Source organism: Pipra filicauda, unplaced genomic scaffold (assembly GCF_003945595.2).
Source record: "Pipra filicauda isolate LSUMZ 115617 unplaced genomic scaffold, ASM394559v2 scaffold170_size1570365_pilon, whole genome shotgun sequence".
NCBI lineage: Eukaryota > Metazoa > Chordata > Aves > Passeriformes > Pipridae > Pipra > Pipra filicauda.
Genome location: NW_024104218.1, coordinates 1,333,578 through 1,360,198, shown reverse-complemented (window position 1 = coordinate 1,360,198; position 26,621 = coordinate 1,333,578). Strand labels below are relative to the sequence as shown.

Here is a 26,621-nt window from a genome sequence, read left to right as displayed (position 1 = left end):
TTTTCATGTCTAAAGATTAGAGCTCCACTTCTTGATCTTATCTGAACGAATCGATTGCTCACACCTTTTTCTCAGAGGTCACACTTGTCACATTCATCTGGAGCCTCTCTAATTGCTCCATGTCCTTCCCAGCACACGGCACAATGTGCACGCAGTTCACCAGAGGAATTAGTGGTATTTCTGAAGTACTGGGGGTTCCTTTCTCTCTGTGCTCTCATAATTTGCCTGTTCCATTGTAGCCAAGCAGTGGATCTGAGTTGTGGCTCAGGTCCAAGTCCCTGCAGGGAGCTCTTGGCATGAACATGTGGGGTTAACCAAACCCAACCCACAGCAAAGCAATTGAATTACTTCATCTAACGAATTCAAATCTATTGTGACCTATTTGCCACTTCTACAAGAGGAAGAAGAAGCTGGGTTTGTCAGATGATAAATTATCCATTGCAAATTCATGAATTTGAAGGCCAGAGGGGACCATTATGCTCATCTCACTCTGCCCTCCTGCCTAACCCAGACCCTGGGACGTGACCCGGCCATTCCTGTGCCATTAACGTCGGGGTGACCCCTTTGCCCAGAGCTCTGTGGAATACTGTGTATCTGGCTGGAGCCCAAACTGGAAGCTGCCTCCACCCTCCTTTCCCTCGCTCCCCTTTCCAGCATTGTTTCTCTGAAGGGCAATTCCTCTCTCTGCCCACACACAGGGAATGCCAGCCCAGCATCCTCTGTGGCTGGGGAAGGGCTGTAACCAGTGGCAGCAGCAGCAGCTGGTTTGCATCTTTTGCAGTAATATTCTTCTCTTGAAGAGGGGTTAGGGAGGGGGGAGGCAGGTTCAAACACCCCCCCTGGAAATCCCAAAATCTTTTAGGGCTGAACAGTTCCTTTTTTCCATGTGCCTGTGAAAAGCTGCTTGCACCAGGATGTTTGCTGCTGTCAGGGAAACCACAGCCTGGGTAAAAACTGGCTGCTGTGAGGCACAAAGTCCCAGCGTGGCCCACAGGTTGGTAATGGTCCTCCCAGAGGGGCTTCTGTGGCAGAGGGATTCCTTATTTTTGGGGTGATGAGGCACCCAGGACACCATCCCACCTCCCTGGGTGAGGAGGCAGCTCTCAGCTGGACGCTTTCAGCTTTCTCTGCTGTGGTTTATCTACAGGACTGAGACTATTCCAAAGCTGAGACACAGGTTTGTTTATGGGGTTTTGTTTTGAATTCAAATGCCCAATCAATTAGCTCTCGGGAAAGAGGCTTTTGTGGTTTGCTAGTGGGGTGTTATGGAGGATGTTTTTTCCCGAGCAGGATCTGGGTTTACTCTTGAGAGAGGGGTTTTCAGCAGGTCCCCAGGGTGAAACAGTCCAGTAAGCAAGTATTGCTCTGGATTCCCTCCAGCCATGGGGTTGTGTGTGTGCAGGGCAAGCTGCTGAAACCCAGACAAAGCCACAGTTTATAACTGTGCTGCTCTGGGGGGGGTGTGGGGGTGTCTGTGACGATAACAACATTTAATTTGCTGTTGCTGGGTAAGTGGCACTAATTTTCAGACAGGCTTCTGCTGAATGACCAGCTCACCAACTTCCACAGGGGCATCTCAAGCCTTGGGAAACAAAGGGAGCTGGATGCAGTGTTTGAGGATGAGCTGCATCCACCTCTAGATAACAATTTAATAAATATTAAAGGTCACGAGGTTCAACAAGACACAGTTAACTGAAAGGAAATGTTGTGGGACGGAGGGAAACACCCCTTTCCCAGGTGGATTCCTCCCTACCAAAGACAGCGGCCAGTCTTGGCTTTGTGGCTAAACCTGCTCGTGGCACAGCCCTGCCAGGTCCTGCTCCCAGCTGCTCCTCCTGGCTGCCTCCAGGTGCAGACACTTCCTTTCGGGGCCAAAAGGGCTTTGGCTCAGCCAAAACTGCTTCTCCTAATCATGGGTTTAAGCGGCTACACCTGGCGCGGGTCAGACACCAGCGCTGCTGTGCCACATGCCTTTGTCCGGGCGTGCCGTGGGAGCTCCCGGGTGAGCGGTGAGGCACCACAGGGGTTGGTGACAGGGAGGACGAGGGGATGTGGACGCGGGGGACGAAGGAATGCGAACACGGGGGAGGAGGGTGACCGCGCGGAGCCCGGGATGAGGTGCCCGGAGCCTGGGACGCCCCGGCCGGGGCTCGGCTCCCCCGTCCCACGCCGTGCCGGGCGGGAGGCAGGGCCGGGCCGGGCTGACATCAGCCGGAGGAGGGGCCTGCCCGCGAGTTTCTTTGCTCGGTGCATCACTTCCCGGCGCTGCCATAGTCCGCTGCCCGCTCCCCGCCGCGGGGCCGGCGCCCATGGCGTGCCCGCCCGGCGGGGACAGCCCGGGCTCCGTCGCCCGACGCTTCTACTCCAGGTGAGCCCGGTGCCGGGAGGAGCCCGGTCCCGGGGCGAGCGGAGCCCGGCGGGAGCGCGGTCCCGGCCCCGGCGCTGCGCCCACCCCCGCGGCACCGCGCCCGCCCCGCTCCGCGCTCAGCCCGGGGGAGCGAGGAGCTGTTGCTCGGGTGGGGATCCGGCCGGAGCAAACCGAGAGGAGTCGGGAAAAACGCGCTGGGGCAGCTCCCGCTCGCGTTCGGGTGGTGGGAGCGGTGGGTGCCCGGTGGGTGTCCTTGGGAGGGATCGGCTCCTCTGCTAGAGGAGGGTGATGCTGAAGGCTGGTCAGCGCTGGGTGTTCGCTGTGATGGCACTGCAGAGACTCCCAAGTCTCAGCTTTAAAACTGGGCGCTACAAGAATTCGCACAGGGCTGGGAGAAAATAGGTCCAGGCTGTTTAGCGTTCACGGGAATGCCGTGTCTGTCCATTCTTCTCAAAGATGAAAAAGGCTAAAACCAAAGAAGGCTAAACGAGTCACTTGGAGGCCTTACAACGTTGTTGTTCGTGCTGTTCATCCCTGTGTTTTATTTCTCCTCTGTCAGTCAGAAGTGGAGGTGATGCAGTAGCTGGACTTGAAAGCTAAAAAAACCAAGAATGCCTTAAGTGTATGAACTACAGTAGCTTTTCATCAGTTCTCTTTCCATGCTCTGCAATAATTAGTACCCACAGCTAGTGGGTTGTCTTGTTTAATGAGTGTTGGTTCATTAGGGCAGCAGGTGTTTCTCGGTTTTGTTGTATTATGTAGCAACTCCTGGGAAAATGAAAGGAGAATGCAGAGTTAAAACCATTGCTCTGCCGACTCTGGTGGAGCTGGATTTTAATCCGACTGAGGCTTTTTCTTTCCTTCTCTTTTTGTTTTGCTTGGAAACTTTTTTGGGACTAGATTTTGGTCATTTCTGTGAAGGAAATTCCAGTGTGGGGCTGAGTCCCACTAACACGAGCCTGTCCAGCACAAAGAACACTGCTACCAGCTGTTAGTGAGGACAAATAGAAGAGAAATGGGAAGCACCTCTCCTGTGGCTTATCTGGGTGTTTTTGGCAGGGTGTGTGGTGTTAGAAGTCCCTGCTGTGCTTTTCAGGCCTTGAAAGTAGATGTTGGTGGAGCCCCTCTGTCCTCACTGTACTGTGAACTACACTGAGAGTTTCCTCCTTAACTCCACTTGCATTGCAGTGTAGAAACTTGTGAGTTGAAGTAAATGACTCTGAACTCCATCTGATAGGCACGTCTGGGTGACAGGTGGAACCTCAGGTGGCAGTTTGGGTGGTAAAGCCATGGTGACTGGCATCAAAGCCATCTGATTTTTGTTTGGTTGGTTGTTTTGTTTTTTTCCTGGGAACATTAACTCAGATGTAAGAACTGCAGGAGATACCTGTGCAGGCAGAGGGTGCCAGACCTTTTCTGTGGAGTCTGGGGAAACTATGGCCCTTCTAGGACATAGGATGGGGTGGGAAGATGTGTGCCCCGAAGAAGTGCAAGTGTTTATTTGTTTTACTCCATCCCTTAGTGTGTCCCTGAATTCAGCCCATCCTAAACAAAGGCATCTGCTCTGTGCTGGCAGCAGAGAATCCTGATGCTGACAGAGCCAAACTCTGCTATTCACAGAGCCCAGAGCTGGAGCCTGTGCTGCAGCAGTCACACAGCACGGGTGGTTTTGAAGAGGAGCCCCTGTGCAGCTCTGCCCTTGCTGACCTTCCTGGTGCCATTTGCTCCAGCAGCACTGTCAGGCTCCAGGAGGACTTGTTGAAGGTCCAGGGCTCTGGAAGCAGCTGAGCAGTCGTGACTCTGCAGGGCTGGTGTTCCTGTGGTGCTCAGCTCCTGGTGTTGGATGTGGGATCTCTGCTGGGGCCTGTTGGAAATGTCAGGCTCTGGGATTGTGCTCCACAAACTCGAGTTGAGCAGGTACTACATGAGCCTGAGTTACTGCCTTACCCTCTGTGGGGTTCTGAGCTGGTACCGATTTAAGTGCATCAATTCAGCTGCCTGTAACCTCTGAGGACTCTTGTCAGGCAGAATTGGGCTGTGGGAGCTGTGAAGTACCTGCTTGCAGGAGGTGTCCTGCTCTTCTCTGCTGCTGCAGGTGCTCTAACTTGCCTTTTTGTGGTGGCTAATTTGGAACGTGTAGGAAGCACCAAACCCTGGATCATCATTCCTGAGAGTGACAAGCTCATTCCAGGGCCCAGTCCATCAGTGTCCACAGAGCTCTGCTGGATGTGGCCCTTTGCTTTATAAGGCCACTCTGGAGACTTCTGGGTCTGGGAGGGAGGCATGGGCACATCCTGGGAAAGCCATCGCTGTACTGCATTGACATCACGGAGACATTATTGATCCCACACAGAAAGAACAGTAGATGATGCTGCAGTCGGTCCAGAAATGTATTAATCTGGCATGGGAACTCAGATAAAAGCACACCTTGTTCCTTCCTTTCCCTTCTCTGTTTTCTTGCAGTCTGTGTATATTCAATATCACTGTTGGCTTTTGTAATGTTGGAAAACTTTTCTTGATTGTGTCATAAACAGTCTCCATCTCGCTCATTAGTGTCACCACAGCGAGGACCTGACCTGAATGTGCATCAGGCAATTAGAGAGTGCTCTGAGCACCACTGAGCTCTGAGAGGAGGCATCTTCCTCCTGTTCTGATGGGAAAACTGGTGTGGAGGAACTGCTGGCCTTCTGACAGGGAAGGCAGTGAGAGAGGGAGCAACTCAGCTCGGTGGTTAAGGCAGAATATACTGGTGTTTGCAGAGAAAATCCACCATTGGGGTGGACTTCCCTCTGGAGTGGCTCCTGTTTGTTTTACATGTATCCAAGGGATCACAACATGAAATATTCTGATATTTCCATACTGCTAGTTCTTGTAAACTGTCACAGCTTTTTAAATCTGGGCTCTATATAGTACTAAAAGCTCTCCTATTTCCAAGAGGTGGTGTTTAATTCTATCTGCCCCAGAGGTGAAAATTAGCACCAGCAGCAGTGCTGGTTTTGGGAAAATGCAATTAGCTTCTTCTGTGGGATTGGGAAAGGGCTCAGGTGCACTACCAGGCCTTTTGCCTCTCTTTTCTCTATAGAACAAACCTGAAATTGCTCAATTATTACATTGGAGAAAGCTGGTTCAGAGGTTTCTGAAAGATTCCAATTTTACTTCTGTAGGCCTCTGCCTGAAGGAGACTGACTGCAGAAGGATGTGAAAAACAGGACAAACATTTCTAAAATAGCTGTGCTGCATAATAGGTGGCCTGAGCAAAAATTACATGATAGCTTAGCAGGCAGTGTTGGCAGTGCTGGTTGTGCTGACATCTCCTTTGGGACATTTTGAACAACTCACTTGTACTTTCAGCATTTGTGAGTCATCTGATCAAGCCCAACGTTGTGGTCAAGCCCAACGTGGAGCCAAGCAGGACATTTAGTCTCTACCACAGCAGGGAGAGGGACCTTTGCTGGTCAGACCTTGGATTTGGAGTCAGTGCCTGGCTGCTTTGCAGGTTTCCCCAGGACCTCGGGCATCCTTTTTGGTGCTTCTGTGTTTCACCTTGTGGGACTGGGGTGGGGAAAGGCTCTGTCCCTGCTCCCTCTGGATAGGGAAGTGCTTTGTGCCTGTACAGTGTGATCCTCCTGTTCCCTCTGCCCTGTAGGTGCTGCTGCAATACAAACAGTTGTGTCTTCAGGGTGTTAATTGGACTTGGATGTGCAGGTGGGAACGGAGCTGAGGTGATTCCCTGCCTTTTCCCTGTGCTGACTTGCACCTCGCTGACTGAAGCTCTGCCAGACCTCCTGCTTGTTGTGCCTCTCCTGGGTGAGAGCTGTCCCTCTGGATGCTTTATCCCGAAATTGTGAGTGTTGTACAAGGCATTTGTGCCAAGCAGAGTAGAAAGAGAACTTTGTGTGTTGGCCACGTGTTTGTGGGTTCTGTGGAGTTCACTCCCGAGTCAACTGAAGTTAAGTAAGTTTGAGTCTTGTGTGGCCTGAGGGCACCAGTTCCCTGTGAGATAAACATTAATAATCTATTGATCACACCAGAGCCTGGCTGAACACAGAGCTGGGGCTGGAAGTGAGGCAGTCATGGACCCTTCCCACCTGGAATGTTGGCTGTGAAGCAGGAACAAGCTGTGCTACCTGGAGCTCCATGACCAGCTACTGAGGTACCTTTTGCCACCTGTTGCATTAGTCATTGGATGCTTCCCTCCTGGGAAAGGGTCTGAAGGAGCTCATGGCTGACAAGGGAGGAGGGACACTGTCCAGGAAGAGCTCTTATAACCAGGAGACTTGCCTTTGGATCATGGTGACCAGATGTTGCAGTTTAGTTCACTCCATGTGTGCTGGGTCCCCTTCAGGCTCCTGCTGGCTCCAGGTCTTGTCAGAACCTTGGCTGGTGTCTGCAGCATGACTTTGCTTATGCCACAGGAAGATCTTGTGGTGTAATTAATTTCTGTTCTCCTGGAGGATGTAGCCAATTAGGGATCTTCTTCCCCTTATTTTCAAAGTTAGGGGAACTGTGCTTATTATACCAAAGAGGATGAAAATGTGTTATGAAGGCTGAGAAATTGATTCGTTAGAGAAGAGGGATTTTTAAAATCCTTTTTGGCTATTCCTCTCTTGAGCCAAATGCAGCTGGACCATGACTTGCTCTTGTGATGACAGCAGAGACTTGGAGGTGATGGGAGAGTAGAAATTTCTGGATGAAGGAGACAGGAACAGGCTGCACAGCTCTGTTGGCCTTCCCCTCCTCCAGTTCAGTGATGTGTCCCAGATGTTGGATTTAGTCCTGATATATTACATAAACCACAGGGGAAAGCCTTGCCTTGGTGGTGCCTTGAGGATGAGCAAAGTCATAGCCAGGAGCAGAAAGGCTTAAAATTGGATATGCTGGTAAAAGTCTGGGAAATCAGCTTCTTTCCTCACTGATCCAGGCCTCAGGCTTGGAGGGAATAATCTGCAGTTGGCTGTGCAGATAGGAAGGGGATTTCTTTTTTTTTCTTTTTTTTATGGACTGGGACTAACAGAATGACTTGGTTTGTTAAATGAAGATCAGGATGGACGATGCTGTCCTGCTTGAAGAGCAGTTTTATCTCCAAATTGCTGCTCAGGTGTTCCCGGTGCCGTGTCCCATCCCTCTGTTCCAGTCCTGCTCTGATCAGCCAGCCCAACTTCCAGAGTTCAAAGCCACTTGCCTGTTATAAAACCCCCTGCCAACCAAAGCCATGAAACCCAAATTCCTCCTGATCTGGGTGCTCAGGCTGCACATCCCAACCACAAAGTGAGACTGTGGAATTCTGGGCCTGGGCTATTTATTGTCAATGGGAAAGCTTTCCATTGACTGAGCTGCTCCCTCCCTTAAAGATACTTTTAATGAAATGTTATTTGGCAGATCTGACTTTCTAACTGGCTTAGATTTAACTGGTATAAATGGGATTATTTTTTTTTTCTGATGAAAGAAAAGTAGGAATAATTTTGTTGGAAGGCTACTTAACATTAGAGTCACGTCTGTCTGGTGTTTGATGTAATAAGCTGATAGAGTGCATAAAAAAAAACAGGCCAAAAAACCCTCCACAGCCAGAAAGTCACAAGTTCTTAGTCAGGAGAAGGGGAAAGGGCCAAGGCTGCCTCTAGTTTGGAGCTCTCTAAACAATGCCCAGCATTGTTATGCAACTATCTAGGGAAGGAAGTGAAAAATTATCATTACAGTGCAGTTTCAAGGGCAATATTAAATGAGCAATTTGCAGCACAACCCTGTACTTAAGTGACTTAACTGGCTTCTCCCAGGATAAAATTAACAGGGCTGGTAAGGGCAATAGCCATGACCTCTGTTCCCACCAGGGGGGGAGCAAATACGGGCTCTTCTTGGAACTGAATCTGAGGCTTTGGACTGAGAGCCTTCAAAGTGAGCAGCCAAACCCAAGCCAGTATAATGGCCTGATCCTTTAAGTGCCTGACTCATCCTTGTCCCACTGAAGCCTGGGGAAGGGGGAGCAAGCCTGTGCTGAAGCATCTTATTGATCCTTAATTCACTGGAAGGAATAAAAGGACCCTCTGCAAGGCCCCAGGAGCTGGAGCAGCAACAGCAACTCTGAATGAATGACTTGGCAGGCAGTGCTACTGTCTGATCACTACCTGATCACAGGGTAGGAGCAAATAGCTTAAAAATCATCTGCTATTCCCAGTTTTCTTTCAGCAAGAGGATTTTGCCCAAGGATGCCAGCACTGGAACCACAGGACTTTCCAGCTCTGAGATCAGGCAGTGTATATCTAAAGAACCTTCACCTTCTGTGTGAATCAGTAGCTCCGTACAGCTGCTACACCTGGAGGGATTTTTTGGAAGAGGAGTATTGGATTGGCTTGGTTCCCTTCATGCTTTTCTGTTATCCTTTGCATTTACACCCTCTGGAGCAGCCAGAGTGGCTCTTCCCTGGGAGTTTGGGGCTAATGCAGGGGAAAGACTTAGAAAATGGCTTGAAATGGGGAAAACACCTATGTTACACTAATAGCATAACTCAGGGTAGAAGCCATTTCATATGGAGCCCTGGCTCCACCTGGGAGCAGATGTTTTGTCTTGGAAGCTGCTTTTAAAAGTGCATGGATGGGGCTGGGAGCCGTCAGCTGCGGTTGCAGTTTGCTCTCTGAGCCGTGGAGGGAGGATGAGGCTGTGCTGTGCTCCTGGGAGGCAGCTCTGAACACACAGGGTGTGACAGAGCTCCTCTCCTGCCCTGGGGATGCAGCTCCATTCCCCTCCCACGCTCTGGCTGCCAGGGAGCAGAGCTGGCTCGTGTGAAAGTCGGCCCCTGTCTGGATGCCGGGCAGAGCTCGCTGTGGAAGCTGCTGATCCATGCTGATCCAGCTGCTGATCCATGATGGGACCCCGGGGCAATTCCTCGATTTGCAGCCTCTCTGGTGCTTGCCTGCCCTGGGGAGCCTGGGAGGAATGACTTCTGCTGCTCAGGGAGACCAGCTCTGCCATGGGCAACACAAATAATTAATAGTTGTGCTGAGCTCCCAGGGGGAAGCTCCATCCCACAGCTGGGACAAGCAAGAGATCTGTGTGTGTGTGTGTGTGGTGCTGATTAACAAGGCTTCACAGCCACGTGTGTTTACAGGTGGAATGGAGGGTTTGCTGTCCCAAGTGGCTTCCCAGTTCTATGTTTCCAGGACTTTCCTGACACTCCTGTGAGTTTTGCAGAGTGCTGGGCTGGATTTGCTCCCAGCAGGTGCCAGTTTTTTGTGTTTAAGAAAAGACTGGAAGTGGCACTCAGTGCCATGGTCTGGTTGATAAGGTGCTGTTAGGTCATAGATTGGACTTGGTTATCTCAGAGGTCTTTTCCAACCTAACTGATTTTGTGATTTCTGAGTGTTCACCGGGACAGCAGGAAGAGACTCAGCTGCTGGTACCTCCCTGGGCATTTTGGTGCAAATTCTGTGACTTTCTGTGCTCTGGAGCAGCTTGAGCCCAAATTAACTGTGGGGCAAGTTTCTCCTGTGATCCAGGATGCAGAGTTGAGGTGGCTCTTTGTGCATTCCATTTGTGGAATATCCATTCATGCCTGAGGAGACCTGAAAAGTGCCAATAATATTCATCTCTCTGGGTTGTTTGTTAATTGCTGTTATTCCTGGTTTGTATTGCTGTACTGAGTGGATCCTGGCAGGATTACATCCGTTCCAGGGGTTCACAGTGCTTGGTAAACATCAGTATTTTATTGTAGCCTTTCTGGGAAATATTGTTCCTGCTTTCAAGGGTGTGAAATTGTAGAGTCTTTGGAGTGAAAGAGAACAGAGGTGGCAAAGCTGGGAGCTGAATGTCCTGGCTCCCACTCCTTCCCTTCAGCACTTCCTTACCCATGTCACTGTGAGGGAAATTGTGATTTTGGAGACCTTGGCTCCATCCTCTCCTGAGCTGTGCTGGGCAGTGCAGCCCTGCTGCTGCATAAAATCACAACAGCTCTGCTGTTCTCCTTAACATGGGATGGAGGTAAAAAAGGTTGTTTTTGAAGGGAGTTCCCAGCTGGTGAATGAAACACCAGGCTCTGCCCGTTTTACAAGGTGTGCCTTGCAAGTGTGGTGGGAACACTGCAAACCACAGGGAAAGGAGCAGCCTGGGTGGCCCTGGGGTCTGGTCACTGGGAAGAGCCCAACTCCAGGTACTGGCTTGAGGAAAGCACAACAGCCTTGAGTTTTTAAAGGGCTCAGGCACCTGTGACTCTACAACTTCTCTGTCTCTCAGGGTTTGGGAAGAGAGGAGGTAATTTAAAAAGGGAGAGAAAGACGCAGAGAAAATCCTGCAAGTTAAATTGCATAAGTGAGTGAAGTTCCTGGGTGCTCTGCCTTTGGGGTATGGTGAAAGATGGAGGGGAAAAAAGCCACACATCTGTTCCAGTCGGGCAGGAAGCATTTGGGATGGGCAGGAGCTGCCAGTGCTTTGAGGAGGATCTTGTCATCACTGGACTCCAGCAGTGCTCTTGTAGTTACCACATCACAGCTGGTGCAGCCTCAGGAACAGCCCCTTTTTTAGCAACTGTCTGCAGAGATTTGTGTGGAGAAAATGCACTGGGGATTTCATTTTGCTGCAAAACACAGAGGCCCATCAGATTCAGCTTGTTCATCAGCCAAGCTTTCTGCAGCAGGAAGGCAGGGATACAAACCACCAGCAAATGAATTCAACAGATGAAAATATGGAGCATCGTAAGCCACGTGTGTTTCTCTTCCCCCTTGTGACAAAGAAGCCCTTCTGATTTCAGCAAGGAGCAGCTTGGGAAGCCCATGTGCCAACATCTTCTGGAGAGCGAGCGTGGACTTACATCCATAAAAGCAGCGGAGTGTCCTGGAATTGTGCTACTCCACGTGCACCTCAAGGCATTTCCTGGCCTCTGAGTTCAGCCGAGTGTCTGAGCTCCTGCCTGGCTCTAAATAATAAAACATATGAGTTCATTGGGATGTGCCCAGAATTTCAAGGCCACAGCCCTTGGCCAGCTCTTGTATGAATTGCTTCCATCAGGGCAGTAATCCAGGAAAGTACAAGCATGAACTGGTTCGTTGATGGAAGTCTGTGGTTTGGTACTTTCCTGGGTAAAGCCCTGGGAGAAGGGAAGGCTGCTATTTTATCTCTGTTCATCCCTTTGATGTGCAGGCAGGGAGTGCAGACTGAGTGTGCCAGCAGGGACCACAGGTTCTGAGCAGATCGGGGTCCACAGGGAGCTTTGTCAACATGGTCAGCTGTCTAAGGGGTTAATAATGAAGTGGTTGAAAATACCCACTTTTTCCTCTGCTGCCCTGGAAGAAAATGAAAACTCACTCTGCAAGATGTATGTTTTCTTCACCAAAACCACCCTTTGGCATCGGTGTTTTTGGAGAAAGTTTCATCAGTCGTTCCAGTGAGTGACGGTTTTGCAGAGACCTGTGAGAGATCTTGCACAAGGATGAGGAGTGAGCAGAGAACTGATGTGTGTCCTGCCCTTTGGCTCTCCCCCACACTGAACAAAATGATTCTTCTGTGGTGGAAGTCTCTTTCTGAAGGACCCTGGGTGAGGTTCTCACCAGACTTGGACAGGTCTGACTCCAGCTCGGAGAAGCTCCGAGCCCACGTGCAGAGGGCAGAGCTCACCTGCCCAGCCCAGGGCAGCTGTGTGAGCAGCAGCCTTGGGAAGGGAAGGCAGGAGATGCTTTGCAGACCTGGCTCCCAACAGAACTGAGTCATTTGTCGAGGCTGACGGCTCTGGGAGCTGGTTGCCTGAGGCAAGTGTGGCACCCAGACAGGAGACTGTGAGAATACAGCTATCTATACACACAGAGGAGAGAAAAGTAACAGCTCAGGACATGTGACTGGAATTAAAGTGGAAAAAAAAAAGAATTCCCAATTAAAACCATGTGTGTTGGAGGATCTAAGTGCTCCTGAAAGGTTCGTGGAGGATGTTTGTGCAGCACAAATGCAGCCACTCCATAATGGCCTGGATTAAAACAGGCAGGCTCCTCCAGCACACGAAATCTGTGGGGAAGCTGTGTTGTTCCTGCATGGCAGCAGCTTTCCCAGCCCATCACCCTTATGGAGTAAGGTAAGAGCTGTCTTGTCACCTGTCTCCTCCTCCCTGTTGCTGCTCCCCAAGCACATTTCTCTGTGCAGCCTGGTGCTGGGCCATGTCTTTCTTTCCCTGCTGGATGCTGGTGATGTCTCTCTGCAGGAGCAGAGATTTTTTTTTCTGAAGAGTTGCATTATTCAGCTGTCAGGAGAAATGAGCTCCCTGAATTTGGGCAGATCTGTGACCGTGGTGCTGTATCTTCCCTTCTCTCACCAGTGAGAGGCAGGAGGGGAGCAGTGAGTTCTTCCAGTGCTCCAGAGCAGCAGCCTGTGGTCTTTATAAAGCCACAGCAATACCTGTGAGGTTGCAAGAAGGAGCTACCCTAAACCTAAAACAGGTCTGTGGAGAGGAGCCGCCTTGCTGTATTTGGAAAGACTCTTCAAGAAACACGATGTTTATACCAATTAATTCCTCCAATGGAAGAACAGGACCAGAGCCCATTTCACAGATGCAAGGGCACACCATGCTTTGCTCTACATGGCAAACTCATATCACAGTATGTGCTGGCTGGCTGTTTACACATTGACTGAACTGCACTAATGCCACAGTGTTGGAGCAAAACCTGCTGTGGGATGTGGGGAGGAGCAGGACTTGCCTCCCTGCACTGGATTTGTACAGACGTGCCAAGCGTTTCCAGGGTAGGTGTTACCCATGGAGCTATACTGGGACAGAAGTGCTAAAAATCTGGGAAAACGTGGTGGAGGACTCAGCCACACAATCCTCTGGAAGCAGTGGAACCAGCTTGCTGGGTGCTGGAGCTCCAGGGTTCCCTGCAGGGGCAGCAGACACCCAGCACAGCCGGTGCGAGACGGTGGGTCTGCTCTCCTTGGATGAGCCGAGTGTAATTCTCCCCTGGCATGTGAACTGCTTGGCTTTCTGGGAATCCTGCCACGCTTGCAGATTGATGGGATGTGTAGATTTTTCCGAAATGCCATGGAGAACCCAAACCCCCTTCTGGTGCTGCTCTGCTGAGTCTGGTTTTGCACAGAGGAGCTGCAGAAACAGAGATGCTGGCACGGGCTGCAGTGGACTCCTGGCTGATATCTGAGCTCCTGGGGAGCCTCTTTCCTGGTTTTTCAGACAGATGTGGAATATTATCTTTACAAAACCCAGAGGGATGCCCTGTGGCTGCCTAGCAGCCAGGGAGAAGGGCAGTGTCCTGTGTGAGCTCTCACACAGTTGGCCAAGGCAGCCTTTTAAATGCACGAGTGGCTCTGGGCTGATGTCTGAATTTTGGCACCCCTGGAATTTTCAGGAAGAACACAACAATGCTTTTAACAACCCTCAGAGCAGGAGACAGCTGCAGAAAAACAATGTAAAATTGGTGCAATCTGCTCTGCTGCAGCTTTGCCAACAACACTCTGTCCCAGTGCCTGGCGTCGCTTCAGCCCGGCCACGAGCTCTGCCCACATGCCCTGTGTGACCCAGGAGAGGCACCTCTGTGGATTCCTCTGGTTTGGGCATGGAGGGCTGTAATGACCAAGAGAGGAACTGTCACAGGCTCTGGCTCGATGTCACCCTCCTCACAGGCTTTACTAAATGGTCGTTTGAAAAAGAAGCTGCTGCTTGTTTGGATTCACTGGACTTGTTTGGTTCCTGCTATTTGCTTTCCAGTGACTTCTGGAGGAAGATGAGGGTTGTCTGGTTCTGTCACTAAGGTCACATCCAAACCCCTTTCAGGTGTGAGTGCTGGTGCTGCAGAGCATCCTCAGCAGCCTCTTGGTGAGCTGTGACTGCTCAGCATCTCCCTGGCTCAAAGCCTGGATGGCCCAGGATCAGGGTGTGAGTTTTCTGATGGATCCCACAGGCCCCTCTCTCTTGGACTGAGACACTTGGCTTGGGGCAGACGGAAGCAGATGAGACAGGAAGGGAACAGAACCAAATTGGCTGTAGGTTGCTGTGGAGTCAGTGGAAAAAACCCTGGTGTGAACTTTGTCATCGTTTCCTTTTGTGCTGCATCACGATGACGATCCCTTTGCTGTCCCCTGAGTGTGATCAGTGCTTTGCAGGGGTCTGTGGGCAGGAAAGAGGCAGCACGTGGGGAGTGTGTGCAGCCTCCAACTGCTGCAGGAGGTTTGGGATGAGATTGGGCATGGGCAAGGAGCTGGGACAGGCAGAGGTGGCTTCCTTTGTCCAGCAGGGCTTCACTGTAACACAGTCCCTGGTGTTGCTGGGACTTGGCAGCACCTTTTCAATGTGCAGTTGTTTCCCTGCTGCAAGTCCATGCTCGAGGCAGGAGCAACTGGCAGAGGAAGGAGAAGCAGGGGCTGCAGCTGGAGGGGTTTCCAGGCAGCTTGAACTGAGAATAGACCTGGGCCTGTGGCCTCAGCGTTTCTGGGAAAACAAGACTTGCTTTCACTTGGCTTCAGAGAAGGAGTCTGGGTGTGCAGGAAAGGAAACCTCATCCAGCCCCTCAGCCTGTGCATAGAATAACTGGAATGATTGTGCTAGTGGCACTTGTGGAGCTGAGCTTGACCCTGCTGGCAGCTGGGGGGTGGCAGGACCCTGGGGCAGGAACTGGGCGAGGCTGTGATGCTCTGCAGTCCAGGCTGGCTCACAGCTCCAGTCCCTGCACATGTTCTGTGTCTGATCTGAGCTGTCACTGCCATGTTGTAGCTTCACTGTGGTCCATGAGGACTCATCCCTCATGGGGGGACATGGAGAAGACAGGAGGGGCCAGGCAGCCCCCTCTCCCACCCCAGGAGAGCATCCAGGCTGCTCCCATGGGAACTGGCTGCTGAGTCCCCACTGCGTGTCTGGGGGGGGACAGTTTTAGAGAGGAGATATTTGCACATCTCTCATCTCATTTACAGTGCTTCTGAATTGGGAAAGAGAATCCCTCACACCAGATCCTGCCCATTTTCAGCAGTAAGTTTGGCATGAATGAGCCCCTGTATATTGGTGGGTAGTAGAAGCTGAATGGCATAAATCAAATGGGTAGCAAATAAATTGGCTGTTTTCACTGTGGAGTTTTGATGAGCCAACTACTTGGTTTTTTTTAATGTATATGGCAACTGTAACCCACTGTATCCCACAGCAGGAACACTATGCTGGTTTAAATCACAGCATATATTTTAGTGAGAGGATGTGTTGACCTAATTGCCAAAGTAACTTTATAATGAAAAGCCATTCAGCCTGCATACCCTCCCTTGCTCTCTGCTTTCTGGAAGTAACTGAAAGACATAGATAGCACTTCACTGCTGGTGAAATCATCCCAAGAGCGTTGTTTCGTGGCAGTGTGATGGATTCATCTCGTTAAAGGTGTTGAGAAAGCAAAACGCTCCTGGAAAAGCTCAGGAAGCTTCCCTTGGTGTGCTGAGTCCATCTCAGATCTCTGTGGTGAAGCAGGAATGCCTAAAATCCCCTCCTGTTGCAGGTGCTGCCTTGCCTGGAGCTCTGCAGGGTTCTGTGGTCTTGCAGGTATGAACAAACTGCTGATACACAGCTGAGCATCCTCCCTTGTGCCTCCTGGGAACCAAAGAGCACCCTCAGGCAGGAGCATCGTGACTCCACTGGCATTTGGCAGGCTGGTGCTGCTGGCTCCTATGTTTATTCATCTTTTCCTCAGATGGCAGGTGGTGGTTGGGTTCATACCCTGCTGATGAGCCACACAAGGAAATTGTATTCCAAGCTCTTCAGAAGGTTTCCTTCTCACTCTCCTTGAAAGCAAGTTCTCCTCACTCAGTTCCCCTTCAGAGTACTCTTGATCAGTTCATATGCTTGGTGGATTTATAATAATTTTTTTTTCATTTGGGAGTCAGAACATGTTTTAATGAATTAATTTTCAAATCAGTATCTCCTTAATCATCATTTCCTTAGACCCTGGGAAGTATTTGCATTTTATAATTTAAGTGCTTTGAAACTGGGTATCAAATGAAACTGTTAACCAGGATGAGATGAAATCCACATTTGCACCTTAATCTCATCTGAGCATTTTCAAGTGCTGGAAGTTAATTACATCCATCATGGCCCTTTGATATTTGAGTAATTTTGGAGCACAAAGACTTAAATTTGTGCTCATTGCCTTTTAGAGATTTCGCTCCTCAGATGACACAGAAAAAATTCATTGTGCTCTCTGTTCTTCCTGTGGGTCCAACTGTATTTGTGGGAAGGATTTGGTACATGGAATCAGGATAATTCTTCCCTGTGTATAACTTACTGAGAGCCCAGTCCTTCCACGTGCAGACCAGGTTTCCAGAGGCCATTTTCAGCTCCTGGAGCTGGGGGCATCATGCTGAGCTGGTGGCACGAGCTGTGTGAGCATCCTTGCCTGGGTGGAAGATGCTGCACCTCAGTCCTGATGGATCAGCTCCACGTGGCACTTGTGAGGGAGGACCTGGAAGAGGTGCTGGGAGCCAGGGCTCCTGGGTTCCTTTCCATTCCCTCCAGCTGACTCACAGCAAGGCATAATTTGCCCACAGTGCCTTTAGCTGCCTTTTTACAGAATCAGGTAATTGCTGCCCTCACACCTCTGCGAAATATTTTGGGGTCCTTAGGTTGAAAAGTTGCTGCACCTTCCAACTCATCATCATGAGCTGCTTCACAAAATGCTCCTAAACCAGCAAATAACTCCCATCTGCCCTCTGGTCTCCACATCCCCGTGGATCAAAGCCACAGAGGTTGTGTAAGCAGGGGAATGCTGGATGACTTTTGCTTTCAAGCAGGCAGTGGGGAGTTTGGATTTGAATTTCTGACAATGACGCAGCTTGTTGGAGCCATTCTGCATTGAAATGGGGTCTTATTCGGTGCTGCTAATAAGAGGGTAAATGCAGCTAAATACAGCTGTCTTCCTCACTGTCATTTGGTATTTATTAGCAAATATGCAGTGGAATTGAATCCCTTGTAAGTACTCTGCAGCTAATGGTAGATAGCAATTAGCTGAAATGACTACTGTGAGCACTGATGCTGCCTCAGTGAGGGGAAGGGGAAATCTGGAGCCAGCACACACACCCAGCAGCTTCCAGAACTCCCTGTAGTTCCCCCCCTGGATTCTCTGTTTCATGCCCTGAGCAAAAGACTGCAGTGAAAATCACTTTGTGTGGGTAATCCCTGGAGCTCCAGCTTGAGCAAACACCTCCCCAGCAGCAATAACTGTGTGTGGATATTATTATTTTCAGCTCAGGGGTCACTGAAAGGACTCACTGCACTGCTCCTACCAGTGAAAGTGTGTGGAGTGGAACCCTTCTCCCCTCCAGATGTGCTGGGGACACAGAGCTGCACAGATGTGAAGCTGGCCCAGACACTTGGACCCAGTTCAGAGGCAGGGGAGGAGAGGGTTCAGCATTCATGGCTTCATCTTTGACCTCTTCCTCTCCAAACAAAACAAGAGGTTTGTTTCCTTCCCCTCACTAATAAGGTGCCATGTAGGTGAGAGTGCCCCAGAGGTTCTGCCCTCTGACTGGAGGGGAACCAGCTCCTGTTTCGGACTTGCAAAAGTAGTTTGGGTCAGGCTGATTTCGTGTATATCTTGATTTGTCTGTCCCCTTCCCTGCCAGCCTGTGTTTGATAAATGCCTTGCAAGGAAACTGCTTGTCAGGAGGGGATTAGTGCTGGGGATGTGACGTGGGAGGGAAGGCAGGGGCAGAGCTGCAGGAAGAGCTGGCACAGGGCAAGCTGGACACATTGCACTAGAACTGGTCTGGGGAGGGAGATAATTAATTGAGCATTTTCATTAGTCCCCTCCCAGGCTGCTACTGGGTGTGTTGATGATCTGGAGCAGTACAGGGGAGGATGAGTATGGAGTAATGATTGGAGAACGATTGATATGTGTGGTGTCGTGGCAGTGGGGTGATATTTAATGGTAGGAAGTTGAAAGTGTGTGTATTTAGGGGCGAGTAATGAGATTTTCTTCTCAGAGATGGAAGCTCCTCATTTGGGAGCAAGAGGGAGAGAGAGCCAGGTGTGGATGTGCCGGTGACAGAATGATGTGAGTCCCCAGGCTGGGGTGAGGAAAGTGTCACTTGATGAGCAGTGAGGACCCTGCCTGGGGCAAAGTAAGCAGAGAGATACTGCCCTAAACACTGCTGTGAGAGTGCCCCAGGCAGAGCAGAGCAGCTCAGTCTGGCTTGCAGTGCTGGCCCGAGGCTAAATAGGATATAAACTCACCGTGAATAAATTTGGGCTGTGCTTCTGGACCAGCTTTCCTCGTGTAGGCGAGCCCAGGAAAACATTTGGACCCCTTGTCAGCAGGATGGGCTTTGGCCCAGGGGAAGCTGAGCTGGTTCCTGTGGGGTGTGAACTCCCTCAGGGGAAACATCCCTGGGGGTTTGAACAGCCCTGCCCTGACTGTGTTACCTGGTGGTTCAGAATCATCAGCTGCCTCTCGGTACAGGAGCTGTGTGAGGGCTAGAAAAGGAATTTGCTAAAGGGGAATAATTCCCAGCTTGATTAACTGGCAGCAGGTCCTTGAAGAAAGTAATTATTTAAATGCATATTTAGTTAGTTAAACCAGTGAATATGCATTTCCACTGAGCACCTGGTAAACGTGATTCCTTCTTGGTTGGGGAAAAAATGTTTAATTGCCCCTGTCATCAGTGCTCTGAAATGACATTTATTTTTGAATAAAACTGAATCAGATTTATCAGTGAGCAAGATGCTAAAATTGCAAGTAAGATGCTAAAATCTGTTGCTTCACTGATTCATATCAATAGATACACTAAGAGGGATTTTTTACTACTGTTGATGGTTTTGATGGTTTTTTTTTTCCCCTGCCTTACCTTCTGTCTGAAAGCTTGGGCTTTATTCCTGACTTTAGAACTACAGCAGCTGTGATTGGGAATGAGTTTTGCAGTCGCCCCCACTAATATGAATCAAATATCTATAAATATCTTTCCTTTTCCCCCTTTTATTTTTAAGGCAGTTTCACCTTGCAGGCAAGAAGAGGTTCTCTTGCCCTGTGATACTTGCAATATTTAAGGCAGCAGACAACTGTCTCCGGGCTCTGTCTTGTGATATGATAATTTTCTGTGGAACCTGATGGATTCATTGTCAACAGTGACAGCAAGGCAGCCCTGAGTGTGTGAGAGAGAGGGTTGGGGTAAGACAAGTTGAATTGCTGGACACTTTGTGTTCTTTTCTTTTTCCACCTGCCTGGAGTGGAGCAGGGCTGAGGTGGGAGCCTGAGGTCGGTGCACATCCCGTGATCCTGCAGAACAGCTCTTGGCTAAATGCAGCCTGCACAGTTGTTTTCCAGCCTAACAGGCTGTGATGTTGTCCATGCAGTGTTATTTTCTTGGAATATTTGGCAAGGGAGAGCAGGGTGTTTGTTGGGAGGTCTGACTGTGGCTCCAAGCTTTTGAACTCACCTTTTCAGTAGTGTTCCTCCTCTGGGGCCCTATATCATCACACAGATCCTAATTAGAGTGTTTTGACAGCAGTCATGGTGATGATTGTTAATGGCACTGGTAACACCTTGTGCTGTTCCCTTTGTTTCTCCCTTGGCAGTGTCCTTGGCATCCCCAGTGCTCCCGAGGCCCTCCCTGCCTTCTCCAAATTGCCGGGTGGCTTGAAAACACTTGATGTGTGAGAGTCTTTGCATTTTGCTTGTGAACCTTTTGTGAAGGCACATTTCTGCTCTTTTAATTCTTGCAGCGAGCTTGCCAGCAGCCAAAAGGCAGTCTGTGCTCCAGCTCATCATTAGCTGCTGTCTGACAGTGACGAACGACCCCGGGAAATCTTCTCCTTCGAGGCGGGAGCTGCTCTTCCCATTCTCAGCGTTTTGTGCCTTCAAACAGTTATCCTTTCAAAAGGAAGTTGAGGAGGAGGGAGGGAGGCCCTACCTTGTGTTGGATTGGGAAGAGATTTCCTCCTCCCCGTCAGCTCATGGTGGGAGGTCACCCCTTTCTGCCTCCTGAGTGTCGGAAGCAACATCCATTCCCGGGTTGGAGAGTCCCAGCTGTTGCACTGGTGGGGATCAAGTTCATCTGCTGATGTTGTGCCACTCACTCATCTCCCTGGCAGAATTCCAATGTTTGTGGCCAAACACTGGGTTTATATTTGGCCTCTTACTGCCTTTTTTTTTTTTTTTTAATAATGTTCTTTTTGTTGTTGTTTCTTAAACACATTACATTGCCCTTTTTGAGGGACCTTTTACAGAAGGATCTCAAAATGCTCCAGGAACCTTCCTCAATATTGTTTAATGGGGGGGGGGGGTGTAACCCAAGGTGTGGAGGACCTGCAGGACTTGTGCTCCAGCTGGGAAGTGATGCTGGGACTTGTTGCTGTACACACCAGCCCTGTTCTGATTCCTAGATTACAACTGGTGCCTCCAAAACTTTGCTCTTATCTGGGCAGACTTGACATAGTCTGTCGCCTTCCTGCAGTCAGCAGATGACGTTTTAAGTGTTGGAGTCTTGTTTTGGTCTGGGACTGGATCTGGGAAGGCTGTTGGACCTTCCTGGCTGTTTGTGGTGGGCCTGGAGTCTGGGAGGATCTAACTGGATGATTTTTATGGTCCCTTCCAACCCAAACTGATTCTGTGGCTACTTGGAAATCCTGCCTGTCTGGAGGAACACACAAATCTGAGTGGTTTTCAGTGGTTTGGGGCAAGGCTTATGAAGAGGGGCCACTTCAAGTGACCTTCACCCCCTCCCCTGTTCGGACCCACGATCAGGGACATGCTGTGCTGGGGCTGAAAAGGTTGAGTGTGGTGGGAGAATCGTGTTAAATGTCTCAGCTGTGGATGAGCAGCTTGTGTTCTGCAATGTCTCTTCTGAACTGCACCAGGTGGCCAAGCCCAGCTCCTCCAGCCTGTCCCAGTGATGTGCTGACTCAGGATAACTGGAATCTTCTTTCCTGGTATTAAGACCTGAGCAGCAGGTGCTTGCTGAGGTGATACAGGCCCAGGCGTGTTGCCTGTGTGTCAGCAGAGGAGCAACTTCCTCCCCGAGGGCTGGAAGGCAGCAGGTTGTGCCACAGGGATGGTTTGGAGCCCACTTAAATGGGCTCTGTGGGAACCACCTTCTCCTGCTTTTCCCCAGTCTGAGGACTGCTCGGATCATTCCTGGAACTCTCAAAGCTTCCTGGGTGGCAGATGGATGAGGCCTCTTTGGGGACTGACAGATTAGTAAGTGCTGTGCCCAAAGGTGACCTTCTTTAGGAGGAGCCCTGAGCTCCTCACCTGACAGGGAGAAGTTTGTAGCAGCAGGAGCCCTTGTGCTCCTGGAGCAAAGAGGCACCAGCAGGAATAGCTGATGGAACACAAAGGAAAAGTGCTTTGGGAAGAGACCAATCCAGAAAGGAGGGAACTGCTTGCCTTTGATCATCTTGAAGCCTCTTCTAGGGACCTTTTTCCTGGGCAGTGCTGAAAGTATGTGAATGAACCAAGGTACTCTTGTTCCTGGAATTCAGCTGTGAACTCACCTATCTGCTACAACAGTGGATGAAGGATGTTGTATTTCTAAGAGGAAAGAAGACATTACTTTCTGATGAAGTGAAAACTGGAGAGCAGTTCATGTTGTATAGATGTGAGGATGCCATCAGCATCTTCCAAAGCCTGGATCCTGCCTGCCTGCAAAATTGTTCCAAGTAGACCTCAGCCCCACTGCTTCCTTCTGCCAGTGGGTTTGGAGCTCTGGGTTTATGCTCAGAAAATGCACAGCCTGCAGAAGAAGAGGTAAGAGAGGGCTTGGACCCTCTGCAGTGTGTCCTCATTGACTGTTTTCCCTTTGCTGGCCTGTCAGGGTGGTTCAGGTTCAGCCTTTTAGTCATTTTTTTATGGACAGTTGAGCTATGGCCTCCGGAAGCTTTTTTAAGTGGAGCTTTAGAGTGCTTGAGTTTGTTCATTGACCTTTAGTTGATTCCTCTGCCCTGGGCGTTGTTTCTGAGTGCTTTTAAGCCTGAAGTGATTGAACTGCTTGCAGAGGTGCTTCCCAGAGTAGCTCTGGCTGTGTGGGAAGGGCAGGTGGGTTTTACAAGTGGGCTGTGTTTCTATTAATAATTGCCATCCTTGCCTGTTGTCCCTTTACAAGGCAGCAGAGGCTTGGCAGAGAGTGATGCAGGGAAAAAAGCTTCCTGTCCCTTCGCCTTGTTTGCTCAGGTCCCAATCCGAGCGGTGATGTTAATTAGATAAGTCAGATACTCTGCAGAGCAGCCTGTTCAAGGACAAACAGATTTTAATTAAGGGCTGTGTGCACTGGAAGGTCGTGGCACTGCCTTGTGCCTGAGCAGTTACTATGGGAACAGCAGGAAAGCACCCAGAGAGTGTGAGTGTGTGTGAGTGTATCAGAGTGTGGGTTCCAGGGCACAAAATTCACTTTGGGGTATGGCAGATACAGCCCGAGCGAGATGCCACCCTCGGAGTTTGTAATTGGGTTTTGTCACTGTGGGAATGGGAACCTTCACTTCAAGCTGTTAAAATCACACCAGAAGTTTGATCCAAGCTATCCAGCAATGCCACGAATCAGGGAGATTGGTCCCCAGCTCAGTTTTTAGACTGTTTACTGTTGGTGAACTCAGTTTCTCAAAGATAACCTGGATGTGGGGAAGAGTTTTGTTTGTGTTGAAATTTGAGCTGGAACCAGTTTGAAATTTGAGCTGGAGCCAGTTTGAAATTTGCTTCTGTCTCTGCTGTCTTCTAACTGGAATTCAACGTTAATTCCTGTGATAGCAGCTCCTTCCTGCATTTCAGGTCCTCTCAAGATTCATCTCCTCTAAAGCTGCCTGAAGTTAATCCTGCTGATTTGAGTACAAGGTGTCTCTTGTGTTTCTTCAGTCCCAAGTCTTCTTGCAGCTGTTTGGGATGTATCAGCAGAGACTTGTCAATACCTGATGATGGCAATAAATAACTCCAGTGATCTACAAACCATGGATGTGCCTTGGGACTGATGGAAGTTTGCTGTGATCCCCAAGCTCATTCTTACTAATTTTTCCTGTGGTCTAGCAAGAGGATCAGTAGAGAAAAGTTAAACATTTTTAGTATTAACAGTCTTAATATTTTTATTTCTTTTATCAAAGCTGAGGCAGGGGCTGATGCTGCACTGGCACCACAAGCAGCTTTCTTGTGTAAATAAAATAACCACTCAAATATGGGCCTTGCAGTGAGCTTGGAATCAAGTATTTGTGTGGGAGTTTGAGGTGGGAGCTCACAGGAGCTGTGTCACAATCCCCTTCTCCCTCGTTACTCGGTGGTTCTGGGGGCAAATGAAGAGCGAGGCAGAAGAGGTCACAGGTGTGTTGGGAGAGGCTGAAACCAGCTCTTTTGCTAATTTTTCTTGTTTGGACAGTCCTTGTGGGCTGTCCTGCTCTGGAGGAGGCTGTGGGGCTGCCAAGCCTTGGGTGTTTGGAACCATGTGGAACCGACTCAGCAGGGAGATTGCCAAGCAAATGAGGTTGAATTTCAGACAGTTTAGGCTCAGAGAGGAACTGGCTTTGTTTCCTGGCAGCTGAGAAAGCACCATTCTGCCTGTTTGTAGGAAAAATGTGTTGGATTTGGTATTTCTTACGTGCATCTCCCTGTGCCCCTTGTGGGAAGGGGAGGCGAGTGCTGGGTGTGGATTTGGGCAGAAGATGTGGGAGGGCAGACCTGGGGCAGGAGGAATTCTGCCCTGGAATTGGTATTATGTGGTGGCAGGTTGTGCTTGGCCTCCACACCTCAGCCTTGGTGCCCAAGTTGCAGGGCTGGGCCTTGGCTCATGGGTGGCTTTGGGGAAGCATCTCCCAGAGCTCAGCAGGAAACTGCCCCAGGAGGTGCCAGCTGGGCAAGTTGTTCTTTTGGTCTGGGTACCATGGACTTCCTCCAAGTGCTCTTTGCCTGAGAACAGAACAGAAACCACCTTGGGCATTTGTTATCTTTTGTCAGACTGTTGCTGTTCTGCCCCTGGACGAGGGAGCTGTGTTTTTTGTCAGCAGATGTCCACCTCTGACCCAGTGGTTTTGACTTTTAAAAATACATTGAGCAGAAATGAAAAACCCAAAAGAGCAAAGAGAAGTGTCTGAACAGAAGAACAGGAACACGCTGTGCCCATCCTCCTCAGGAAGGGGCTGATTTTGCTGCAGGCAAGGCATTTCCAGTGTAAGGTTGGGAGTCCCTCTGGAGAACTTTGGATGTGCTGGTCTAACAGGGACAGCTGTAATTCAGAGAGGGCTTGGTGGAGCTCTCAAAGGAGCACGTTTCCTTTCTCTTGGAGCAGTGTCACTGCTCACAAAGTGCTCCCCTCTGACAGCATGGTGTGTGCCATTGCCAAAGGTGTCAGAAATCCATGGGAGGAAAGCTGGCCTGAAGGCTAATGTGTGGAAAAAGCGACAGCAGGAGACTTAATGAAAAGCAGACACCGAGCACTGGGAGCTGCTCAGCCAAGAAATTCTGCACAGTCCAGAGTTTTCTCTGCTATCCAATAAAAATGTGCTCCAATTTGGCTCCCCTCTGTGTTACCCCTGGGAAGGTGGTGCAGGAAGGTGGTGACTACCTGGGTATGTGGCTTCTGTGCCCTGCACCACCTGGAAGGAAAACAGATGCCGTGTTACTCTTGTGATGATTCCATATCTTGGAGCCAAGAGCCCTGAGTTTCTAATCCAGATTCCTGCTGGGAACCAGGGGACTCCCTTTGGCCTCTTGCAGGTGTGGTCTGTAAATCACAGAATCACAGAATGGTTTGGTTGAAAAGGACCTTAAAGACTGTCTCGTTCCAACCCCCTGCCGTGGGCAGGGGCACCTTCCCCGAGAAGGTGGAATCTGGATGCTCCTGTGTCTTGTTCCCAGGAGGAAATTAGTGTACAATGAAACAAACTTTGTAACCATCACAGGGCAGTGTGGGAGCACTGCAGTTGAACTCCTCTAGGAATGATGTCCTTGCTTTTTGCAGAATGGAGGCATCCTGCCTGGAACTGGCCCTGGAAGGAGAGCGCTTGTGCAAGGCTGGGGACTTCAAAGCTGGGGCAGCCTTCTTCGAAGCAGCAGTGCAGGTGGGGACTGAGGACCTGAAGACTCTCAGTGCCATCTACAGCCAGCTGGGCAATGCCTATTTCTATCTAAAGGAGTATTCCAAAGCCCTGGAGTACCATAAGCACGACCTGACCCTGGCCAGGTAAGTGAGTGAGCCCTGCCTTCATCCTCCTCAGACACAACCTTGAGCAAGGGCAACTTCTGTGGGGTCTGAACCCAGCAGCCTGAGGGGATCTACCCAGAAATACACACCCAAAAGTAGCCCCTGAGGGTGTTTGTCCTGTGGAGAACTCAGGGGGCAATGAGAATGGGTCAGCTCCCTTCAGAGCAGGGAGGTGAAGGAAGGGATATGAGGAGAGTGCTTGGAGCAAGAGCAGTTCTCCTGTCCCCAGGTAAGCACACCTGAAATCATTAGAGCAGCTCACCTGAGGCAGCAAAACAGGGAACAAGGATCTGTCTTCAGAACTGTGGGACCTGTGTGATGTCTCCAGCTGGGGGTGTGTGCTGGGAGCTCCTGGATGTGGTGCAGGTACCACACAGCACTTGCTGCAGCTTGAATTCTGCTTCCAGCAGCTGGTGAATAAAAGTCTGTGAGCTCTTTAACACCCTCACCTTGTAGGACCATTGGGGACCGCATTGGAGAGGCCAAGGCAAGTGGCAACCTTGGGAATACCCTGAAAATACTCGGGCAGTTTGATGAAGCTGTGGTTTGTTGCCAGAGACACTTGGACATTTCTCAGGAGCAGGGAGACAAGGTAATTGGTTCGTGGCATCCAAGAGGAAATATTTCCTGGCTTTAAAAATAATCTGTCTGCTGGTCAGTAAATGTGATCTGGTGGAGGTGGGCTTTGGGAGGAGGTGGAGGGTAAAGCTCTCCCTCCTGGCTGCCAGCACTGCTCTCGTGGTGCTGGCAGTAACAGCTGCCAGGAGGGTGAAGATGGGGAGAGGAAAATGTGGGCTCCTGCCTTTGACCATCCCTGCCCAGCAGTGGAAAGGTCCGTACTGGGATGTGAAGTGTCATATCTTGCTGTTCCCTGTTCTTCCTCCTTTTAGGTAGGTGAAGCCAGAGCACTCTATAATATAGGAAATGTTTACCATGCCAAGGGAAAGCACTTATCATGGAACATGGCCCAGGACCCAGGCTCCCTCCCTCAGGAAGTCAAGGAGACACTGCAGAAAGCTTCAGAATATTATGAGTAAGTATCCAAGCTTAGCCAGGCCTTTCTCCTGCAGGGAACAGGGCCCCTGAATGAGAATTTGCATGTTGAAATAAATTAGAAATATTCCCCTGAGATGCCAAG

At 50.1% G+C, this 26,621-nt stretch overlaps 1 protein-coding gene across 2 annotated transcripts in view; it reads left to right on the top strand.

The window, feature by feature from the left end:
- The first annotated feature begins 2,297 nt into the window (after positions 1–2,297).
- Positions 2,298–26,621, top strand: part of GPSM1 (G protein signaling modulator 1) — a 69,039-nt gene continuing 44,715 nt past the window's right edge. The window contains exons 1-4 of one of the 2 annotated variants that reach the window (XM_027731713.2): positions 2,298–2,368; positions 25,241–25,462; positions 25,940–26,075; positions 26,374–26,516. In XM_027731713.2, coding sequence (XP_027587514.1) covers positions 2,310–2,368; positions 25,241–25,462; positions 25,940–26,075; positions 26,374–26,516 — 560 coding nt within the window. In that variant the 5' untranslated portion in view covers positions 2,298–2,309. Of the gene's footprint in view, positions 2,369–21,830; positions 22,054–25,240; positions 25,463–25,939; positions 26,076–26,373; positions 26,517–26,621 lie in introns of those variants that run through there. The other variant, XM_027731712.2, reaches the window with a different exon arrangement.